General features: G+C 36.4%; 1 protein-coding gene across 10 annotated transcripts in view; it reads right to left on the bottom strand.

Moving 5' to 3' along the window:
* LOC138694360 (zinc finger protein 45-like) overlaps positions 1-15,235 on the bottom strand; it is a 53,343-nt gene extending 38,108 nt beyond the window's left edge. For 5 of the 10 annotated variants that reach the window (XM_069818016.1, XM_069818022.1, XM_069818021.1 and 2 more), the window contains exons 1-2: positions 14,551-15,235; positions 4,090-4,170 (exon numbers count right to left, since the gene is read on the bottom strand). In XM_069818016.1, coding sequence (XP_069674117.1) covers positions 4,090-4,170; positions 14,551-14,658 — 189 coding nt within the window. In that variant the 5' untranslated portion in view covers positions 14,659-15,235. Of the gene's footprint in view, positions 1-4,036; positions 4,171-14,550 lie in introns of all 10 variants that reach the window. The other 5 variants (XM_069818013.1, XM_069818015.1, XM_069818014.1 and 2 more) reach the window with 5 other exon arrangements.
* Positions 15,236-21,859: the final 6,624 nt, after the last annotated feature.

The raw sequence follows: 21,859 nt of genomic DNA, 5'->3' as shown, positions 1-21,859 counted from the left end.
TCATGTTCAAGTTCCTGATTTCACTCCTACCACAGTCAGTGCACTTCTCATCGTAAATACTGCACTTCTCGTGCAACCATTTTGAACACATTACACATCTCACCCAATCATCTTTCCTATTTGTTGTGAAGTAATTCTCCCAACATTCCACACAGTTGTTTGAATCAACTTCCTTGTCATTCGTCGATGATGCTGAATTAGTTGTATCCCCATTCCTTGACGTAGCTGCCATAGTTTTCTTCTTCGGCTTTGGCAAATCAGTATTCGATGATTTCTTGTCTTTCTGTACTTTGCTGTCATTTTTTCTTTTCTTTTCGGCGATGAATTCATCTGATGTCAACACTGTAGCAAGTTGTTTCCTTGGTACTCTCTTCAATGTTATACGAGGTATTGGACTGAGTTTCTTCAGAACTTTTGTTGGAGTTTCATTTTTGGAGGTTTTGGGTGTACTCACTGTATCCTGAGCAGTGGAACATCCAGGAGAATCCAAAATTCGTGGTTCATCTGGGTCAGGAGTCTCTGCTTGAGGTGTATCTTGGTCGAAGATTTGGGCTGGGACTTCTGCCTGTGACTCAGCCGAGTCTGAAATCTTGAAAAAATAGTCAGGAATTGCATCCGGATTTAACGGGAATATCCCTGTTGCTCGAAAGGCAGAAATCCCATTTTCTACAGACGCAACTTTTCCCCAAGCAGTGCCAACAATTTTCCCGAGTTGAAATCTGGAAATTGTCTTTGTCTTGCTGGCTGTCAATATTTGGTTAGTGGCCCGCTGTAAGTTGGTTTTGAAGGGACCGTAAATGCATCTGTCAAGAGGTTGTAGAGCATTAGTAGTATGGCTCGGAAAAATGAACATTATGACGTCATTATCTTTAGCAAACTGAAGAAGATCCGGTGAGCTGCAGTGAGAAGAGTGACCGTCTAAAATAAGAAGATTCTTTCCAGGTGGTTTTCTTGGCACAAAAATCTCTTTGAACCACTTCATAAAAAGTTCTGTTGTCATGTAGGCCTTCTTGGGGTTCATGTAAATATCACATCCAGGCGGAAGACCATCAGTCCATTCCTCCTTCTTGTAGACACCCTTCAAGATAAGTACAGGAGGGAGAAAGTGTCCTTCGGCATTACAACATCCAACAATTGTAACATGCTCTCCTTTCTCTGCAGAAGTAATGTTTTGAACTACTCTGGCACCCTTCTGTGCCAGTACTTTACCAAGTGGATTATTTATGGGAAAGCCACTCTCATCCATATTCCATATATTTTGAGGGTTAGCAAGAAGATTGTTTTCAGTCATTATTTGCTGCAGTATATCAAAATACTTCTTAACATCTTCTCGATTCATCCCTTGCGCTCTCGCGAGCGATAATCCCTCGCATTTCCTTATACAGAGGCATGGATTGTGCTCCAAAAAAGAAGTCAGCCAATCATAGCCTGCCAACTTTGTATCTTTATTAAACTTGTGAGGAAGGCCAAGTTCTGTAGCAAATTGGTAGGCAATAGCTCGTACCGTTGTCCTATCAGGGGAAAATCCTGCATTGCCCAGTTCCAGGATATGAGCAACAATCTTTTTTTCAGTTTCAATTCCGAAGAGGCCTAGAGAAAACAAGCATAAAAATAAAACTGTTTAATTAAGATAATTCAGTAATTTTTTAGATTCCTCTAAGCATGTCAGGGAAGGTTTTGTTTATTAAATAAATTGACCTTGAGTTTGCCATAAGCTATTAAAAGTATAGAACGGCTTAATAAAATGGCATTAACCCTTTAATCACCATTAAAAATTTAGTAAACTATTTTCAATAAAAAATACACTCTCAAACATCCATCGGCCTCTGGATTACAAACCCGTGAACTTACTAATGTCAATCTTAGTTTATACTGACTTAAGAAATTTGCTATGAGTTAATACTAACTTGATCGTCCTAAAGACTTTTCTGTCGTGTCTATTGTATCCCATCGTCTTTTGAGAGTGCGAGTGGGGATACCGTAATATCTGGAGGCTTCCCGTAGGCCAATATCACCAGCTTTGAGACGATTTATTGCTGCCTTAAGATTTTCTATGGTCCATTGTCGCCTAGGAGGAGCTGTAGGCTTTCGAGTATATTTTCGTGGCATATCTGTCCTAAGAAACAATAATATATGTAGAGACAGTTCATTTTCAATTAAAACTAACGACTAAGTAAGAAAAATATTTATTTCAATTCTGATAATTATTACTTATTCTTCATTTACAGATTTTATTATCTCTCGGGTGTTATAGACCTTCAATATTTCATCAAAGATAACAAAAATCAACATCAGCACAATTTAAGAAAGTGTCGCATCTAACACTGAAAGCTCTGTGGCATGTATCCCATTTTTAAGGGATAGATGCGACATGTTGTTTGTCTTATTCCATAATGGCGGATAACGCTTGCAGTTGACCTTCAACATTTGTGAGTTCACATACAACAATATTACACGCGATAAAATGATTTACAACAACCAGAACATTAATAATAATTAGTAGAATGGATGTAGCTCCAATATTCACAGGTAGAAAACTCAGACTTACCGTTATAAATCCTTTGTTACACAAGTAAATGGAGAGCGAGGACGAACAAGCGCTTTCACCATTCCTCTCTGAACTCAACTGAAACATCGACGTGATCAGTGCTGCTTTCTAGCGAAAGACTTCGGAAATCACTTACATGTCGCATCTATACCGGTGTGGCAACTAACCCGGATTGACCCTATATAGTCACGAAGCTCAATACGTAGGGAATATGCATCCACAGACAGTTGCTAACACTAGGATCGCTACCATCGCCTCATCACAGACAATGCGAAATATTACGGGCACAGTCTATTGTTCCTAGTACTCTCAACAACTCAAGCTTCATGACTGTATATACTAGACTGTGCTATTATTATGAGGTAGGTGCGAACAAATGAAGACGCATAATTTTATTGATAAATAAATTTTAATTTATAAATCGTAATTTTATTTAAAATAGGTAACAACCACTAATGTAGCAATTGATAACGTCTTAGATTTATTTGAGCAAATTCTTTTATATCTTAAAAGTGGAATATTTTAATATTGAAAGAACAATTCCCACATTTTTTCTTTAGTAGTACTACTCGATTTATTTTTATTTTAAACTCGGGGAGGAGGCAGTTGCCCCTCTGCCCTCTAAATTGCGTTTCTGGTTATCATACGGTCAGTGATACAATTACATGTAAAAAGGATTGTAGTGGCAATTAAGTACTGTTATAAGTTATTCGTTATCTCGTGAAACCAAAGGCAAGTCTGCGCCGGTAGCTTACAGTAAGAACCTTGTGGCGGGAGTAAATGAATTAACTAGCTACAGTGGAATCGTAGCGAGGAAGGGTAACTTTTCAGTTCACTTTCTGCCTCCGCTCACATACAGGTAGGTATCATGAGATAACGAATGGCTGTAAGTTAATTTTCATATTTCAGGAACTAAGCTTACAAGCAAACATTCTGATGGGGGCAGATAAAAAAGTTATTTTTTTTCTTTCACCACGTTAATAATGTCAAAAGAAGTGTTTATACAAATTTTGGCCACTCGGCCGCAATTACGAGGGCCTTAAATAATAAATTCGCCAGGAGCCGTTAACAGAAAGAAAACAATTTTACTGGAAAAAATGTATTGGAACGACACAGCAATTGTTCAACTAGCTGTCAAAAGCTGGTTCCGATCCCAGACGGCTGACTTCTACGACATAAAGATACTAAAAATGATCCCATGGTATGACAAATGTCTCAATTCCATTGTGAGATATGTTGATAAATAGCGCAAAAATTGCTCTGTATCTGTTTCAATAAATCTTTCAATGCAATTGTGTTTTTTTCTGTAAACGTCTCCAGGGAAATCACTTTCTGGACGGCCTCGTAATTGCGGACGAGTGGTCAAAATTTAAATAGTTAAGCACTTCTTTTAACATTATTAACAAGGTAGAAGAAAAGAATTTAACTTTTTTATCTGCCCCCATCAGAATGTTTGCTTGTTAGTGGTGTTATATGTATAACAATCACCTGCGCCATCATTCATTTCTGTGATGTCTGCATCTATTCGACAACAGACTCACCTCGGCCTCCCTCTTCATGGTTGGCAGCAACACCTGTACAAATCCACCGATAGACGATGGAGAGCAATGCCCTGCAGTGTCCTGTGGAGTAAAGAACCCTGTGAGTGAGCAGGTGGCAAGCAGAGTGAGTGAGTGAGTGAGTGAGTGAGTGAGTGAGTGAGTGAGTGAGTACATCGTAATCATCAATCTTACTTACTTACAAATGGCTTTTAAGGAACCTGGAGGTTCATTGCCGCGCTCACATAAGCCTGCCATCGGTCCCTATCCTGAGCAAGATTAATCCAGTCTCTATCATCATATCCCACCTCCCTCAAATCCATTTCATATTATCTTCCCATCTACGTCTCAACCTCCCCAAAGGTCTTTTTCCCTCCGGCCTTCCAACTAACACTCTATATGCATTTCTGGATTCGCCCATACGCGTAATCATCAACCGCCATCAAAAAAGTAAAAAATTATACCTATAAAGAATGTTGCCAACTCAGCCGATTTCTGTTCTGGTAGATTTGAATTTCCTACGGCCGCAAAATATCCATGTCAGCCAAGAGCCGAAAATCTGGAAGATATTTATATCTTTTACACTGCTTATTCGAATCCATTGTTTTAAGAATTGAAAATTATTAACTGGCGAGATCATTCAACTAGGCACTGAATGAAGAAAATCAAATCAATTACACACTGTTTAAAGGAAATCAAATTTGAAATATACATACGAGATTATTAGTTCTTAAAAAATCAAAGTTACATAAAACTGTTCTGTGTGACAGTAACAATGAGCTACACTATAAACGTTTCATGCGCTCTGCAGCAACAATATTAAGTAAGCTGTTAAATCAAAGTTCGTTTGACAGGTAGCGTAAAAACGCCAAGAACCGTAGTAATAGTACTGGTCCACCCGCTGTGGAGTAACGGTTAGTCTTCTTGAACGTGAAACGAGAGGACTCAGGTTCAAATCCTGGTCGGGGCAAGTCATCTGGGGTCTTTTCTGGGGTTTTCCCTCAACCACTCGAAGCAGAATTGCTGAGTAACTTTCGACGTTGGACCTCGGACTCATCTCGCCTTCATTAGTATAATTTCATTAATCATTTCAATAGTTTACAGGTCGACCAGGAGGACATACCGGACGTGGTTCCAGGATCTGCCTATAAGCGGCATCTGTCTGCGGGAGCTGCACGTATCCAGCGAAGGAGCTTTAATAAATGGAGTGCATGTGACCGGGAAAGTGTAGTTTCCTTGGATATATGGTGCCTTGGTGAGTCGTGGCGGCATGTTCCCCTGGTTGAGGATGCAGCAGATTCAGATAGGCTACATGAATTGCGAACAAATGCCATCGATCTGAGGAGGCCGCAGAATAACATCACAGGCAGGCGGAGGATCAGGTCTCTAGTCAGAACTGAATGTTGTGGCTAAATCGATATATCATGTAGTGAATCATGCGCTTGAAGAAGCGATCCTAATGGACTTAAAACAATCATTCCAACATAAAGAGGTTGCACAATAAGCCAAGGCTGCGGTGCTTGCCTGTGGACCCTCTTCTGGGAAAAAAGTAGTATTGGTAGAAACAGTAACAGTGGAATTTCACCATTGTGGTAATGGTTCGGGTGAGCACATGTCAAATTCACACACAAATTAGTCATGTGCTGTGCAAAGTCCTCGTCATTCAGATGGTGCAGATCCTGCAGGTGGTACGGCTTCTTCTTCAGCGTGAAAGCAACGGCCGAACAAACACCATGATGATTTTCGACAACTTCGATGGACAACCTGATGGCGCTTCAAAGGATGATGGACGTCATCCGTGATCCGTTGTGACTGTGAGTTCAGCTATAGAATCGACGATGAAATTTCGTCCGAATGTCACCATACCACGATTCCTCCAGCCTCCACATCACCATAGCAACCTTCACTGATATGCTGAAGATCATGTACATTCAGTTACTTGTAACGACAGAACTCATGTTTAGCTGCTTGTCACAAAGTCAATACACGGACTCCAGCAGCAATTACACATTATAGATACACAATATACCTAGGCTACAATTCATTACCATATTACCCCTCAACGCCCTATTCCTACAAAATTGATTCTTAATTTCTGGACACCTGTACTATTATATCGGTAGTGTAAAATCAGACCCAAGACCTAGGAGCGATCAGACCAGAGTCGTAAAATGCGGGACCTACAAGAAGAATCTGCGAGTCGGCGTACTCTGAAACGGTTGTGAGAAATGGTTCCACCTCAACTATCAGCGATCAATGGAGAAGGGATCATAGAAGAATCCTGGATGTGTGAGGATTGCGAGAGTGAGGGCTGTGTGAAACAGGAGCTCTTCAAGCTTCGGGACGAGATGAGAAATTTTTGGGAGGAGTTGCATTAGGCGGAGAAACTAATAAAGACCTGAAAGAAGAAAACTTTCGGCTATGTCACAGAGTGGGCACCGGTAAGCATCGTTTTTAACAATGATTATCAGAGGAGAAAAATTCACTCCGGCGCCGGGGATCGAACCCGGGTCCTTGGTTCTACGTACCAAGTGTGCTAACCACTGAGCTACGCCGAAGTTCAATCAACAGCACCGGATCGAATTCCTCTCCTCTAGTGTTTTTCCCTTTGTGGCCTGACCCCAAGTTCGACATATATGTTGACATATATTAAGTCAACTGCCATTATATAAGGAGCGTACTCAATTGAGTGACTTGGTGACCATGATTCCACAGTAATATGCACTGTTGGGAGAAGGATCTACGTAAAGATTAATTTTTGGTCCACAGAATATATCTGTTATGGTAACAGTGATTAACTCAATTGAGTGCTATGGATTGAACTTCGGCGTAGCTTAGTGGTTAGATCACTTGGTACGTAGAACCAAGGACCCGGGTTCGATCCCCGGCGACGGAGCGAATTTTTCTCTTCTAATAATCATTGTTACAATAACAGATATATTCTATAGGACTAAAAATTAATCTTAACGCAGATCGTTCTTAACAGCTGATGTGACGTGCTCATAAATGCATGTAACACTGGAGCAACACTTGACAGTAGCGTATGCGAAGTAAAAAGAAAAAAAGTTTAGTACAAACATTTAGGAAAACGCCTCTTTTTTCACTTTTTCAATGGATTAATTCCAACGTATTATCATGTGTTAAAACGGATGAAATCATTTATTTTTGGTACACACGACCGTAGGAAAGGTTGATACGCACGTGTGCCACTCTTGCTCTCATCACATTCACGAAAAGTCGAAAAACGTAAAAATTAAAATAATTTGTAAAACAATAGACTGTAATGAGGCCTGTTTGCTTTTTCTTTAAAAGTGGTCAAAAGCCCATTTTTCAGAAACCAAAATTACTGAAAAATGGCGGAAAACACAGTTAAAATTTCTAAACCTCAGGAAATAATACAAACTCCAATATTAAAAAAGGGTAAAAATGAATAATCTCTAAGTAAAAAATACAGAATAGCTTACTTTTCACAAACGCTTACAATTATAGGCTACTTATATAGGCACATATTTTCAGGATTTTGTTGCACAAATCGCCATATTTACAGTATATGCAAACTTTGAATTTTTTTCAGTATAATATTTTCTCTAAACAAAAGTATATTCTAGTCTCATATGAAGTGTATTCACTCTGCCGACAACAATCAACTATGATGCCGTTTTTCTCAATACGCGCGAAACGTAACATACACGTTTGTTCTCGGTTAATATACAAATATTCTTACTTGAGAGAGAAAGCTTAACAACATCAGTCCAGGGACAATTATGTGTGGTTTGTGTGAATTCGCGATGCCACCTACAAAATCATTGTTCCAGAACACCCTGAAGCAATGGGTAACAAATAAAGAAGGCTTGGGGACAGACGGAACGATCGTGTTCTGCGATTTTTCTGAAAAACATGTAAGTACCTATTTATTTAAATATCATAATTTGCATTTTGATAGTTACGAATACAATGTAAATCGGAAACGAGAAAGAAACTTGCACAAATGTGGAATTAATAAAATTGAATATGTTAAAATTTATCTTGTTGGAAACAATCTTTTTTTTTTTCTAACAAATCATTTCAAATGTATAGTAGTTATTATGGAAACAAAATATGGACGGACTCTTAGTCGAGAATCACATTGTACGAGAATGTAGGCAAAAAGGTTTAAACATGTGTTCCCATATTGCAAGCAATGCGCATAGTGTTGTAGGCCCTATCTGGAACTTTTGACAATTATTGTTACCGATACTTGATATGTTAAATTTATTTTGCATGTTTTGCCATATTTCTGGTTTGATTTTGCATATATATATATATATATATATATATATATATATATATATATATATATATATATATATAAGACTTTTTGTGCATATAAATCCTGGTCCTAGTGATCACAGACCAAATGACTATAATACTATAAAAATACAGATAATTCTGTAGAACAAAAACTTAATCCTTACATAGAATCTTAACATATCAAAAAATTGACTTACAAGAAGCAGATAATCGTCGCACCTACCCCAAAACACGTGAAATCTTAAAAATCAAATAAATACAAAGACAGACGTTTTACTGCTTGACCGCCACCTCTTAACAATAAACAAATGCTCTCAAACAGACATTACTTCGAAAAGGTACCTAATTTTTATATTTTATCGGCATTGTCACGACTGGTAACATAATAATTACCAAATAATTTAGTACAAGTTGTGTTGTATCCACCGTCACATGCTTAAAATGAGTTTTAAAACTTTATTTCTGCGTTTTTCGACTTTTCGTAAAGGCAGTAAGAGCAAGACTGACAAAAATCCTAACTTTTTCTATGGTCGTTTCTGCCAAAAAATAAAATAATGTTTCCATTGTTTTTAATACATGAAAATACGTCGGAATTAATAAAAAATAAAGTAAAGCAAGGAATAACAAAAGCCTGAGCAAACCAAACCTAAACTGTCCCTGATCCTAAATCTTACGAAAACTCGTTATCAAAAACAGTACGTCTCATCCAAGCCAAACAAAAGCCTAAACAAACAAAACATAACCTGTCACTGATCCTCGAACGTATAGTCTATGCAAGACGTGCCGAAAGTCTAAATAAATCAAACCTAACATGTCGTCGATACTCGACCTCGTGAAAACTCGCCTATTTATTTTTCCAGATACACATTTTTGAAGTTATACCATCTCTCAGTTTCATTTTATCATTAAATAATGCAACATAAATCATACGCGTACTGTATGTCAGTTCCTTGTTTGCTGCGTAGCGAGATCGCAGTTTCAACCATATTTTAAACTTATGTTTTAATTGTGCAGCGGCGAATACAATACGCCGGTAAAGGCTGATTCACAATAAATCGGGAACGGAACCGACAACTAGAACGAGAACGGAAGTATTGTAAAAATAAATTATTTAAATGTGAGCATTCACAATTAACTTTCACGTTCCCGTTCCCGGGCTTCCGCAAGCTTCTCGTTAATTGTGAATGCTCACACTTAAATACATTTTAACAATATTTCCGTTCTCGTTGTCGTTTCCGTTCCGGTTTATTGTGGACCAGCCTTAAATAGCCTTGAAGAAATGGTGCAGACGGTCTCGATGGCCAGGATAGTAGCGGTTCAATATAATCTCTTCTAAATAAATACTTACGTCGTTTCACAATCTAAATAATTCTACGACCGACGTCGAACATCCACTGCAAGTTCCAAAATCATCCAAAAAACTTTCTCCTATAGCTTCCACTAACACTAATGGCTTGTTCACACTTACGCGTCGCGGGCGGTATGTCGTCGCGCTGCGCTAATATTTTCTCTAGTTTGCTCTCATTAGAGCGATGAGGTGTGGCTAACAAACCGGATTAAAACTATTTTCTCACCTGTAATGTTTCCTAGTGTGTTACTTATTTCCCTCCAGACATTATCACGTAGCCTAGGTTATTTTTACCATAGTATTTCTGGCTTTTGTCATAAAGAAATGGCTATTTCCCCAACAAATCAGTTTTTCACAATCCATTTTAATTCCTAACCTTTAAATTAGCTGGTTAAGATGCATAGATAGGCTACATAAAAGACAATTGGCTGTTGTTTGTCAATTCAGCTGCAAACGGAAAACACGAACGTCTACCCGACAACTTCTGATTCTGAGGCGCCGTCGAAAATTATTCTCCCCGATGAACCCTTGAATTAAAAAAAAAATGACTTATTTAGATTTGAGTATTTTTTTATATGTAATCATTTTCCCTTCTCAAATTTCTCACTGTTAGAGTAACAAAATCTACATCGACATAAGGCATAGTCCTACCCTCCTGCAATATAATCCCTGTGCTTGGTGTTGTGCACGTTCGAATTATAACAATATTATCTTTGTTATAGAGAGACCAACCGCCTACCTATCATAATATAATTAACTGTTGACTTTATATATATATATATATATATATATATATATATATATATATATATATAATTACTGTTTAAGTGTAATAATGACAAGCATTTTTTATTGTACAAAAATTAAACAGAAGTTAAAATTTGTTAAAAAATGGATGGCTCTGAAAAAATTACGTTTGAAAGATTTTATGAGGATATTCATGAATATGACAAAATTCTGCGTACGCCACTGCCTCACTTAAATACATTTCTGGACTATCATGCCTTTTTTCCCCCTATTTACCGTTATTGTTTACATGCTTCATAAGTTGACAATACCGCAATTCCCTGGTTATACACTAGTGCGGTAAGTAGAAATAAATGGAGCCTTGATTTAGAAAAATTTAAGGTGATATTACAAGTCGTACAATTATTAAAAACTAAAATTATGGTTTATTTAATGACGCTCGCAACTGCTGAGGTTATATCAGCGTCGCCAGTGTGCCAGAATTTTGTCCCTCAGGAGTTCTTTTATATGCCAGTAAATCTACGACATGAGACTGACGCATTTAAACACACTTAAATGCTATCGACCTGGGTACAATTATTAAATGTTACCGGAGCCAATGTAGCTGAGAACGGTACCACCCAAATACACGTCACGTCACGTAAGCAATCTGCCAATCACAGTGTTTGTTGTCAGTCTTATTGCCCACAGACTGCGGAAAAGACAAGATACTCGCACTTTGCGCTTCTAGGGCATGTCCTTGAGTACTTTGCCCAGTCAGTGGCATTTGTTGCCACTTCGGCTGAGACAGGGTGGCCCCTCCTAAACAGAAGTCACGTCAGCAGTCTGCCAATCATAGTTATAAGCTTTCTCTCCCATACAATGCGACAAAGATAAGACACTCGCTCTCAACGTTCCCACTACTTATTTCACACGCCAGAAACGGTGGCTTTAGTTATAAGAAATACCTCATAATAACACATTTTCATGTTTTTTTTTTCCGGTATTAACTTCGCACAACCGTTCCTCCACGCTTCTTCAGTCTCTTCATCCACTAAATCGTCAACCAATTCTTCTGCCATAATCTTTAAATAATTACAAAACTTCTAATTAAACTCATGGGCTATAGTGATCAAATTAACACAAATTTCATTACCAAAAAAACAACAATGACTGTTTGTACCGTTATAAATAACTGACTATTTACACTAAAACAAAATCATTTCCATATTGCTAGACAACGACGTCCAAAACTTTCTTATAGGACAGCATGCCCAAACGTAGCCCTTTAGGTTTGCGCTGCGCGGCGAGCATTTCTGTAGCATTGTTGAATATTAAAGACCTGCGTTCCGTCTGATCTACTCTTTCAATTCCATCCCAGCCTTCAACTGCTCAAGTAGCTTGCTCAATGTTGCAAGGGGTATACAGACTGCGTTAGAGATGACTCTTCGAGCTTACAAACAACCATATACCAAAATTAAAGGAGAATGGACTTTAATGTTTCTCAGTCAGAAACATGGAGGTGATGCATGTTGTTTAGTTTGTAAGAAACAAGAAAAACAGGTTGGAAACACCACTACGACTCCCACCATGCGGCACAATACAAAAACTGCCAAGGAGAACAGAGGACACTGTTGCTAACAGAATTGAGAGCAAATGTAAGTTTGTAATATTTTAACGTAGGCCTATATGTTTCGTTGTTTATACTTTTCTAATGGAAATGCAATATTACTAACTAACTTGTATTGGTATGGTGTCGCATTTCTTTACGTTACAACCTGCCGCGGGTTAGTGAGTTCTCGGACTTCAGTCCTGGTGCTATTCCGTGGGCATCAAACTTATCAAACAAATTAATGCAATATCCATACTTAAAAACAAATTTACTTAAATGACCATCGTCCAAAAAATAATATGCAATACACATGCATTAAGTGCGTAACAGAATCTCGGAAACAAAAAAAAACGAAGCGAAAGAATTTCGGAAACAGAAAAAAACTCGGCGTAAAACTCGGCTACGCCTCATTTTTTCACAGTTTCCTCGATTCTGCTACAATGCACTTACCACTTACTGCGTTAAGTGTGAACGGGTCATAAGTAGAGACCGGATTTTTATGTAATTACATATTATATTCCTTTCAACCTAACCGTATATAAATAACAAATCTTTGCGAATCTTGTAATTACCATTAATATATTAAAATTTGATAATACCTATTTTTACATATTTACACCACATTATATATTATGGCTTGGTATTACATAAATCTACATATTTAGAGGTTTTATTCATTTTTACTTCTCTAAAAGGAAAAAAAAAAAAAAAAAAAAAAAAAAAAAAAAAAAAAAAAAAACCTGCTGGAGAAGTTTACAATTTGGAATACACAGATTTAAAAAGTTTTTTTACCTATGCAAGAAAGGACATATTTCGGGACGAAACATAACATTCGTAGTTCCAGAAAGTAATAGAGGCACTCACCCCATACCACCCACTGTAAATATGAGTGAACAAAAGGCAACCTTTCTCATACAACTTCCTTGTATTGTAAAAATCACTCAGAAAGTAGCGTTGCCTTCATGCGGTGGAGTGGGACGAGGATGATATGATTTGTCTCTAACTGTAATTGTTCTGCACACATCTTAACAAGCCGTTCCCATGCAATTTGCAACCTTACCCACCCTCTTCCTAATCCTTCCAGAGAAAACCCGTGTCAAGTCTGGCATGAGCCGCAATAAAGTAGCCGACTTTTGAAAAGAAGCTGAAGTAAAGGAACAAACTGGAAATATGTTGAAAGATTAAAATAAATAGGTTTTCAGGTTATTGCTTGACTTCTTTATTTTAAATCTAGTAAACCTATACGGAAATGGGATTTTCCGAGCAATTAGAAAGTATGGTTCTCGGCTGGAATAATCCTACTCTTCTGAATGAGACAGGAATGTGAAACAACAGTTTGTAAATGTCTATATTTTGAGATTTTAGTAGGTACTTTCTTTCTTACAGGGAGCAGCTAAAATGCGTATGTCCCACATCTCCTCCTATTTTCTCCTAATCCAGTACAGCGAAACAGTGCTTGCAGTACTGTTGTGTCATTTATTTCCCTCAGTTATCTAGTTTCAGTACTTACAGTATAAAGTGCAAGTGAGTTTATCTACTGCTTTTAACTAACTAAAATGACCCCTGTATCTTCAACCCTAACGACAAAAATAAAATCATGGATTGCGATGGATGAAGCTTTCAATACAGATGTAAAAATAGTAATGTGTCAAGTGTGCGGTAAAAAAGTCGAATGCTCTATGAAATCACAACTGGAGTCTTACCTATCCTATACCTGCCAGATTTTGATATTAAATTAATATTTTCATAATTTTACATATTCTGGTACATATTCAGCTTATTTTTCTTACATAAATATGTACATATTTCACACCTTAATATTACATCAAAATCCGGTCCCTAGTCATAAGTCTAACTCAGGAATAAAAACTAAACTAATTTCGCTCACAGAAGTCAGCACACACTACAGAAAACATTTGCGTAATGATGATAACGTAAAAATGGCATAAGTACAACGACTTCTCTTCAATAACTTATTAACGATTAATTTTAATTATGTTCATTTGCGCCAAATAGTAGTTACACAATGGATTCAACATAAAAATACTAGACTGTAATCTCTGAATGTAAAAAGGTTGTTTTTCTAATAATTAACAAAAAATCCTGCTGTTTAGAGTAGAGGTATAATACATTTTTTAGTGAAACTTCTTTTATCGTATATACGTATCGTAAGCCTATAATATTATAACCAGCAGCTGTTCTTAATATCTTCCTTTCTAATGTTTCTATTGGGTAAATCGTAAAACAGCGAACGCTAAGCTCCGCCCACAACCCCTTTCCACTTTTCCCCTACAAGCTCACCACACACACACACACACACACACACTATGTTTTTATATTCCCCCCTCCCCTATTGAAGGTTCAAATCTCTTAATTTTTCTATTGTTCAATTCATTACCGTAACAATATTTTTGTAAAAGATCTATACAGACTTGTAAACTGCTCAGTGAAGTTTTTTAGTCCTTGGCGTGAATGTAGGTCTACTTACCTCAACCTCACACTTCACTGTAGGAGGAGAGTCTTTCGCATTATAGCTCGAAGCAGGCCTTGTCACAGATTCCTCCCTGGAGTGAAGGTCCACTTCAACAACATCCATCACACCTGCATAATTATGTAATTTTCACCTAACTGGGGTTACTGTTCGACCATCTCCATGGGAACTCATCATGTTATTGGAAAATTACATGAAAATTGCACTAAGTCTATTTATCTTTGTAGGCCTAAAAAAGAATGCACTCCAGAAAGAAATAGATAGGCCTAGATCTAATTGTTATCTTTCAGCACCATAATTAATGTTAGAGGACAGGAAAATTTTCGTAATAGATCAATGAAACTATAACTTCACAAATGAGAAAGAAAACACGCAAATCTTAATATATGTTTCCGCTGATTATTATCAACCACAGTATTATTATAGTCTAATTATGTTCCGTGCGATCATACAAGGAACGTCGTTTTCAATTAATGTGGTAAAATAGTGGCCACGTTCCAAAACTAAATATCTCTAAACAAAAATCACTAACTTTAACAATCCTTCTTACCAAAACGCAACACATTAAAATTTCCCAGCACAGAACCAACTTAGGGAACCCGGGAATTAAATACATTTATTTATTTATTTATTTATTGCAAATGAGATTCGATCAACGGGCTCATGGAATCTAGTAAGCAGTGATCACATCCAGCCACTGTGCACCGCAGTCCTCTTGATCTAATAGATCGAGAAGACAGTGATCCAGCTGAAATTATGAAAAAACCCTATTCTGTACTTCTGTCTTGCCATTTTTTCATATTTGATGCACAATGGTGCAATTTGCATGATAACCTGACATAAATAAATTTTATGTATTTAATAATTTGTTATGCTGCTCAAACTAATTTTAATCGAATATTAATTAGCAAAAATGCATGGTTAATCAAATCAACTAAATTTAAAAACAAATAGTCTACATACTGTAAATAGCCTAAGCATTTTAGCAAATAGCGTTTCATTTAGTGGATGTTATAATGTTCTAACAAACTATGATTATTAACTCCTAATTAAATTGTACAGTTTATTTAACCATAATCCCATATGTTCCATACAGTATAGTTTTAATTAAAAAAAAACTATCTCCTGGCATTGCCTCATAAATGGTGCTTTCTCGGTATCACTTGTGAGATACAGACCTGTCTTCGGACAGTTGACTAAACAATAACAACAATCTAAGTAAAACCAGCCTGTATCCAATTACTGGCATGTACTTGCTAAACTATTATTGGTATATACAAAATTAATGTAGCCTAATAGTTACAGACATTGCAACAATATATTGCCAAAGAGATCTCTGATAATAATTCAGATTAGAGCCTAGAGTAGGTACTAGTAGGTAGCCTAATATGTAATCTTAATTTACACTTCATCCTTTCAAATAATGCAAATGCAACAGTGTTTGGACTTTCTTCACATAAACACAGAAGATATTCCTTCACGAACATTGAACCTTAGAATATAAGCACCACCAGATAACATTGTGTTGTGATGCAATCAGGTTGTAATTATGAACACTAATCTTGATTTAACTGTTGGGAATTTATTTACTTAAAAAATTTCTTCTATCTAAGATTCAAATTCATGTATACCTCCTGAGATATTCAATTGTTCTGCAAATAGGCTTTCAATTTCTAGACAGTCCAGGATAGATTATTTATGATTATTATTAGTTAAGATTTTCAACATTTTTCTCAGTTGTTCTCTGTAACTTGATATTACGTGTATAAGGGTAAGATGTTAAATACATCTTCATTAGTTTTAACTGAGTTGTCCTATTGGAAGCGGAGCATTTGCAATCACTATTTGGCCCTGTATTAGAACTTTATGTATAGTTGGTGGCATTGGGTACCAAGGATATTTTTCAACAAACATTTGTGCTGTTCTCGTAGGTACCGGTACATAATTTCCAAACTTTTCTGCATTAATTTTGCACCCACTAGAAATATTCTGGTTTAGGTTTATCTACTACCAGTACTAGTAAATCCACTGACGTATATTTGGCTTGAATTTCTCCTTTGTGGCTACCTACATTTTTCTTATCTTCTCCTCAAACTTGCCATTTTTCAAAGGACAATAAGAAAGTTACAACAGACATTCAAAAAGACAAATTCATACAGAGAGGATAGACATCCCGAAGTCCAATTTTGACATGTCCATTTCTACATAGGATACTTTTTCCGAATTATTGAAACCTTGAATGTATTGTAAACATCTTTGAGTAGATTTTATTCCTGTTACAAACTTTCTTAATTACTATGGTGAAAAGTAACTTATGATTGACTTGGAAATGACATTATTGAAATTAAATGTTGGAGATTTGTTCCAAAATAGGCTGCATTTGTAGTTCATCTAAATTCAAAGTTGCCATAATAACTGGACACAACATGTTTAGAGAATGCTTCCCACCAGGATTCCTCTGCAACTACTATATTATCAACCACAAGGGAAAAGAAATAACCTCTTTATTTGATTTTTAATACTGGTATACTGTTTTTCTGAGACAGAAATTTCTGGAGTTTCATATACAAATTAAAATTTAATAGGTCTATTGCAGAATCTTGTTAAACAAGTACGTGGATTCTGTCTGAGAATATTTTTTGTTTAGCTTCTGGTTCACCAGCTATAATTTCAATAGTTATTAGTGAAGTTAAAAAAAGTGACATGAGAGTTAAAGAAATCCCAATGATTAAGTGCAATGTCTATGCTCGGAATTGAAGTAGATAATAAAATACAATACTATTGGTATATATTTTCTTTAACACTGTACTGTAGTGTATTTTATGTGATATTCATGTATATACACAATCCGTACATCCACTAAGCTTACTTCCGTACCTATTGTGCAGAAAACATCGATGCACATTAAATAGAGAATAAAGCAAGACGTATCACATGGAAAACCACTTACATTTGTGTTTACATGGTACCACAAGTGACATAACTTATTACAAGAAAATGGGCCTTTAGTTTCAAGCGACTTGTCTCCAGGAGTGAAAATTTTTTACAATGACGTAAAGTAGGTGTCAGCAGACATGCTACAGCTAGAACAGAAAATTTTAGAGGCAGAAATGTTTTAAAGGGTGTTTTACTTCCATTATAACATCCAGTTTTGCAATGATCGTCTAGATGATTATGGAATCCCGAGAACCAGTGTAATGATTTACAGGAGGAGAAGTGTGTCCCCCCCCCCCCCCCCCATTATCACCCAAAAACCGGCCACGTAACTTTTCTTGCAATAATTCTCGAGTTTTCAGTCAGGTAAGTTTGACAGTTGATTCTATTCAACTCACCTGGCTGACAACCCGAGAAGAATTATTCCACATCCAATGTTGGGAAAGCTTCAAGTTCTACGTGGCTTCTCTTGTTTACAGAGAGTTAAGAAGTATTTACATTCAAAAATGCATATGGGTAAACTTTATGCTCTGGCTACTCTTAACATTGATTGCATCAGAATTGTTGGGAACATGAAATATTAGGATTAATTTGCTAGTCAAAAGTCAAGATATCAAAAAGTGATAATTTAGATCTTTTGACCATAGTATATTCTAAGCCATACCTGTATCTCACCTGATGCATAAATGTATGTATATTCCTGTGGTTCTTTATTATTTAATTATAGACTGCAATATATATTTATCCTTATAATATTTAAATATAGACCTACTATAAATAAAACATCTTAAAAAAGCTCTTAATGAATTAAGATATATATTCTTTTATTTTCAATGATGTCAAACAATTTTAAAAACAAGTTTATTTGTACAATTGTTATTAAATAAGTACATTTAAGTAGTAAACATAGTTTTCATTTAATCATTTTAAAATCGTCTTAGCTCCCTAGAAATTTTTCAATTTAGAATCTGTGATTACTTCAGGAAAAGGACGTACAGTATATGGTTTATAGACTATAGCAGCAAAAGTTTGAAATCCACTACTGCTCCTAGGGATAGGATAATAGTAAAATAATGACTAGCACAGTTTAATTTTGATATAGGCAAGAAACTTCCATTAAATCTGACAAGCAAACATTCTCATGGGGGCAGATAAAAAAAGTTGTCTTTTTCGTCCATCATGTTAATAATGTCAAAACAAGTGCTTGTACAAATTTTAAACGTAATTACGAGGACCGTAAAGAAATAAGAAAAATTTATTGGAACAAATAAAAGTGTTGAGCTATTTTTCAACATATTCCCCATTGGAATTGAGACATTTGTCATACCATGGGATCAACAGAGAGATGCAGACGACTGTCACACACTGGTTTCAATCCCAGGCAGCAGACTTCTACGACACAGGGATACGAAAGTTGATCCCATGGTACGGTATGATAAATGTCTCCATTCCTGTGGGGAATAAGCTGAAAAATATCTCAACAATTGCTGTATCTGTTCCAATAAATATTTCAATGAAATTTTTTCTTTCTGTAAACAACCTCAGGAAATCTTTTTTTTTTTTTACAGCCCTTCGCTCAAGTGGCCAAAATTTGTACAAGCACTTGTTTTGCCATTATTAACATTGTGAAAGAAAAAAATAACTTTTTTATCCATGAGAATGTTTGCTCGTGAGTTCTTTCATTTAGGGCAGGGTTCAAACGGCCTCAAGGAAACTTATTTTTTTTTTACAGTCCTCGTAATTGCACTCGAATGGCCAAAATTTGTGCAAGCACTTGTTTTGCCATTATTAACATGTGAAAGAAAAAAAAAATAACTTTTTTATCTGCCCCCATGAGAATGTTTGCTTGTGAGTCCTTTCATTTAGGGCAGGGTTCAAACGGCCTCAGGGAAACTTGTCTTTTTTACAGCCCTCGTAATTGCACTCGAGTGGCCAAAATTTGTACAATTTGAAAGACGTTCTGGTGAATTTCAATGTTGTGAAGGCCATAACTCGGAAATGGAGCATTTCCAGACACATGTTGTAATGAACTATTTTGATTGTCTACATGTGGGAAATACATACCTGAAATTATGCCCCGTATTTTTTAAACACTCTGTATATGTTGAGACTATAAGCACACACATTGATGGACACGTAATAAAACAATAAAGGAATGAGACTGGACTTTGATTCCTATTTATGTTATAGTGCTAGGTACATAAATTGTTGTTATTAACTAATTCTGAGTTCTTGGCAATAGAACTCTCCAATATACGAAGTGATGTAGCATAAAACACAACTATTTTAATGTAGGTACCATATCTTTATGTTATGGCCAGTAGCGGCTGGTAACCGAAATCCTCATTGAGATCAGATGCAACTAGTTTAAGTGCCTCCAATAGTAAATGTTTATTCATGATATTAATTAGTACTTTTATATTATTATTATTATTATTATTATTATTATTATTATTATCATCATCATCATCATCATCATCATTATTAATGAAAAATAATAATGTCACTCACCAAATAAGTTGTTATGCTGTGAGTGTTTCAGTGATTGTTTGAGTGTGATGAAGCAATCCATATTCTGCTCAGCTGAAGAAGCATTTGTTGAAATTCCCCTGGAAATATTTTTCAGATCGCTGAAGCTTTCAGTAGACACATTGTTCTTTCTTTCTTTCCTCTTTATTTTTTTTTCTTTGACAGCAACAAACAAGGTTTATTTTTTTAGTTTATTTTGCACCACATTACCACTTAACCATTTATGTTGCCCTATCAGGATGCAATAGAAACTCGCGTTTTAAGATTATCTGTCAGAAAAAATTGTCAGCGATGGCATAGGTACCTTGGTAGGCTCTCTCCTTATTTAAAACTTTCTTTCTTTCAATATTATTTCTTCTCGAAAAAGGACAATCTAACAATGAATTAACTACATCATCATTATTTCTCGCATCTATTTCTGTTTATATTTTCCCGAAACATATAACAACATTGGACCAGACTCACTACTGTACTACGAAGTATAATAGTACAACACCTTCGCTTAAGTCATAAGCTAAGACATGAGGGGAGAGAACAGTGTGGGTATCTATCTGCTAAACAGCGGGAATTTTTATGTTATTTACGGCCTATTTAGGAAGACAAGTCATCACTGCTCTACCCACCCCATTCCACCCTTGAGGCCGATCCAGGGATGAGAGGAGTGAAAGCTGACCAGGCCACGAGGCCAGATGAATTGTGCCTCAGCTACAACGTTTGAAATGCAACCTCAAAGCCTGCGAAAACATACGAAATGCAGAAGCCAAATCCGGCACGAGCGATTATGGCCTCAGGAATAAATTTTACTGCATAAGAGGTCTATATACATCACAAAGTTTTCAAATACTTCTATAGTGATATATGCTTCATTCAAATAACTAATATATTATATAAAAACACATAATTTGATTTCAATTAAGCCAAGTGACTGAGGCCTGGCCTCACTTGCGTCAGTCAACCAGCCGCCACTGATTATGGCAGCTATATCACCTACACGCAAACCCCAAACTGTTAGCAGGTCCATTTGATTTAGCTGGAGGATTGTCAGACAATTCTACCATCATTTTATCACTTAGGCTTAGGGCAGTGTTGCCATACCTACTGATTTAGCATGAGATTTCCTGTTTTTTCATTGAATCTACTGCTCTACTGATTTTTTTTTGTCAAAAGTCCGAATTTCTCCTGCCTTTTTGGCATGCTGCAGTCATCTAGTTTTATGCCCGGATTTTCAACTCATTACTTTAGTACACATATATTGTCACCATGTCTTATTTTTGCATCTTATACACAAGTCATGCAACGTAAGCATGTGATAACAGTCGTTGATTTGCAAAAGGGGACAAGTCGAAAATGAAGTGTTCGAAAATCGCAAAAACTATAAGTTAAATTAAAATGTTCGTATATTTTTTTTCTAATTAGATCATTATGGATACATACAAACATTCAGGGTCCATGAACATTTTAATATTTTAAATCTGTTATGATTTTTTTTTTTTGCGATTTTCCAACACTTCGTTATTTTGGACATGTCTCCTTTTGCAAAACGACGACAAAATTAAGTTATTTCATTATTGTTTTGGGGACCCGGGGAACAGAGCAAGAACGAAACTTATTCAGTAGTGAAGTTTGTTTCTGACTGTGTGCACGTGTAACAGTGAGAGAGTGAAATGTAGGTAATGGGCGTTCTTGTGTTACATACAGGGTGTTCAGTTCAAAATGTGTCATGGCTCGCTGTATGCTGTCATGTGGCTAGCTGATGAGCCTAGAGAATTCAATCTTCCTACACTTCCGCTGAGGTGTATAACCTAAGAGGCAGAGAAGTTGCCTAGCAAGTACGGCGTTCATT

Source organism: Periplaneta americana, chromosome 2 (assembly GCF_040183065.1).
Source record: "Periplaneta americana isolate PAMFEO1 chromosome 2, P.americana_PAMFEO1_priV1, whole genome shotgun sequence".
In the NCBI taxonomy this organism is placed as follows: domain Eukaryota; kingdom Metazoa; phylum Arthropoda; class Insecta; order Blattodea; family Blattidae; genus Periplaneta; species Periplaneta americana.
Note: the sequence above shows the minus strand (reverse complement) of the source record. Positions and strands in the feature narration are given on the sequence as shown.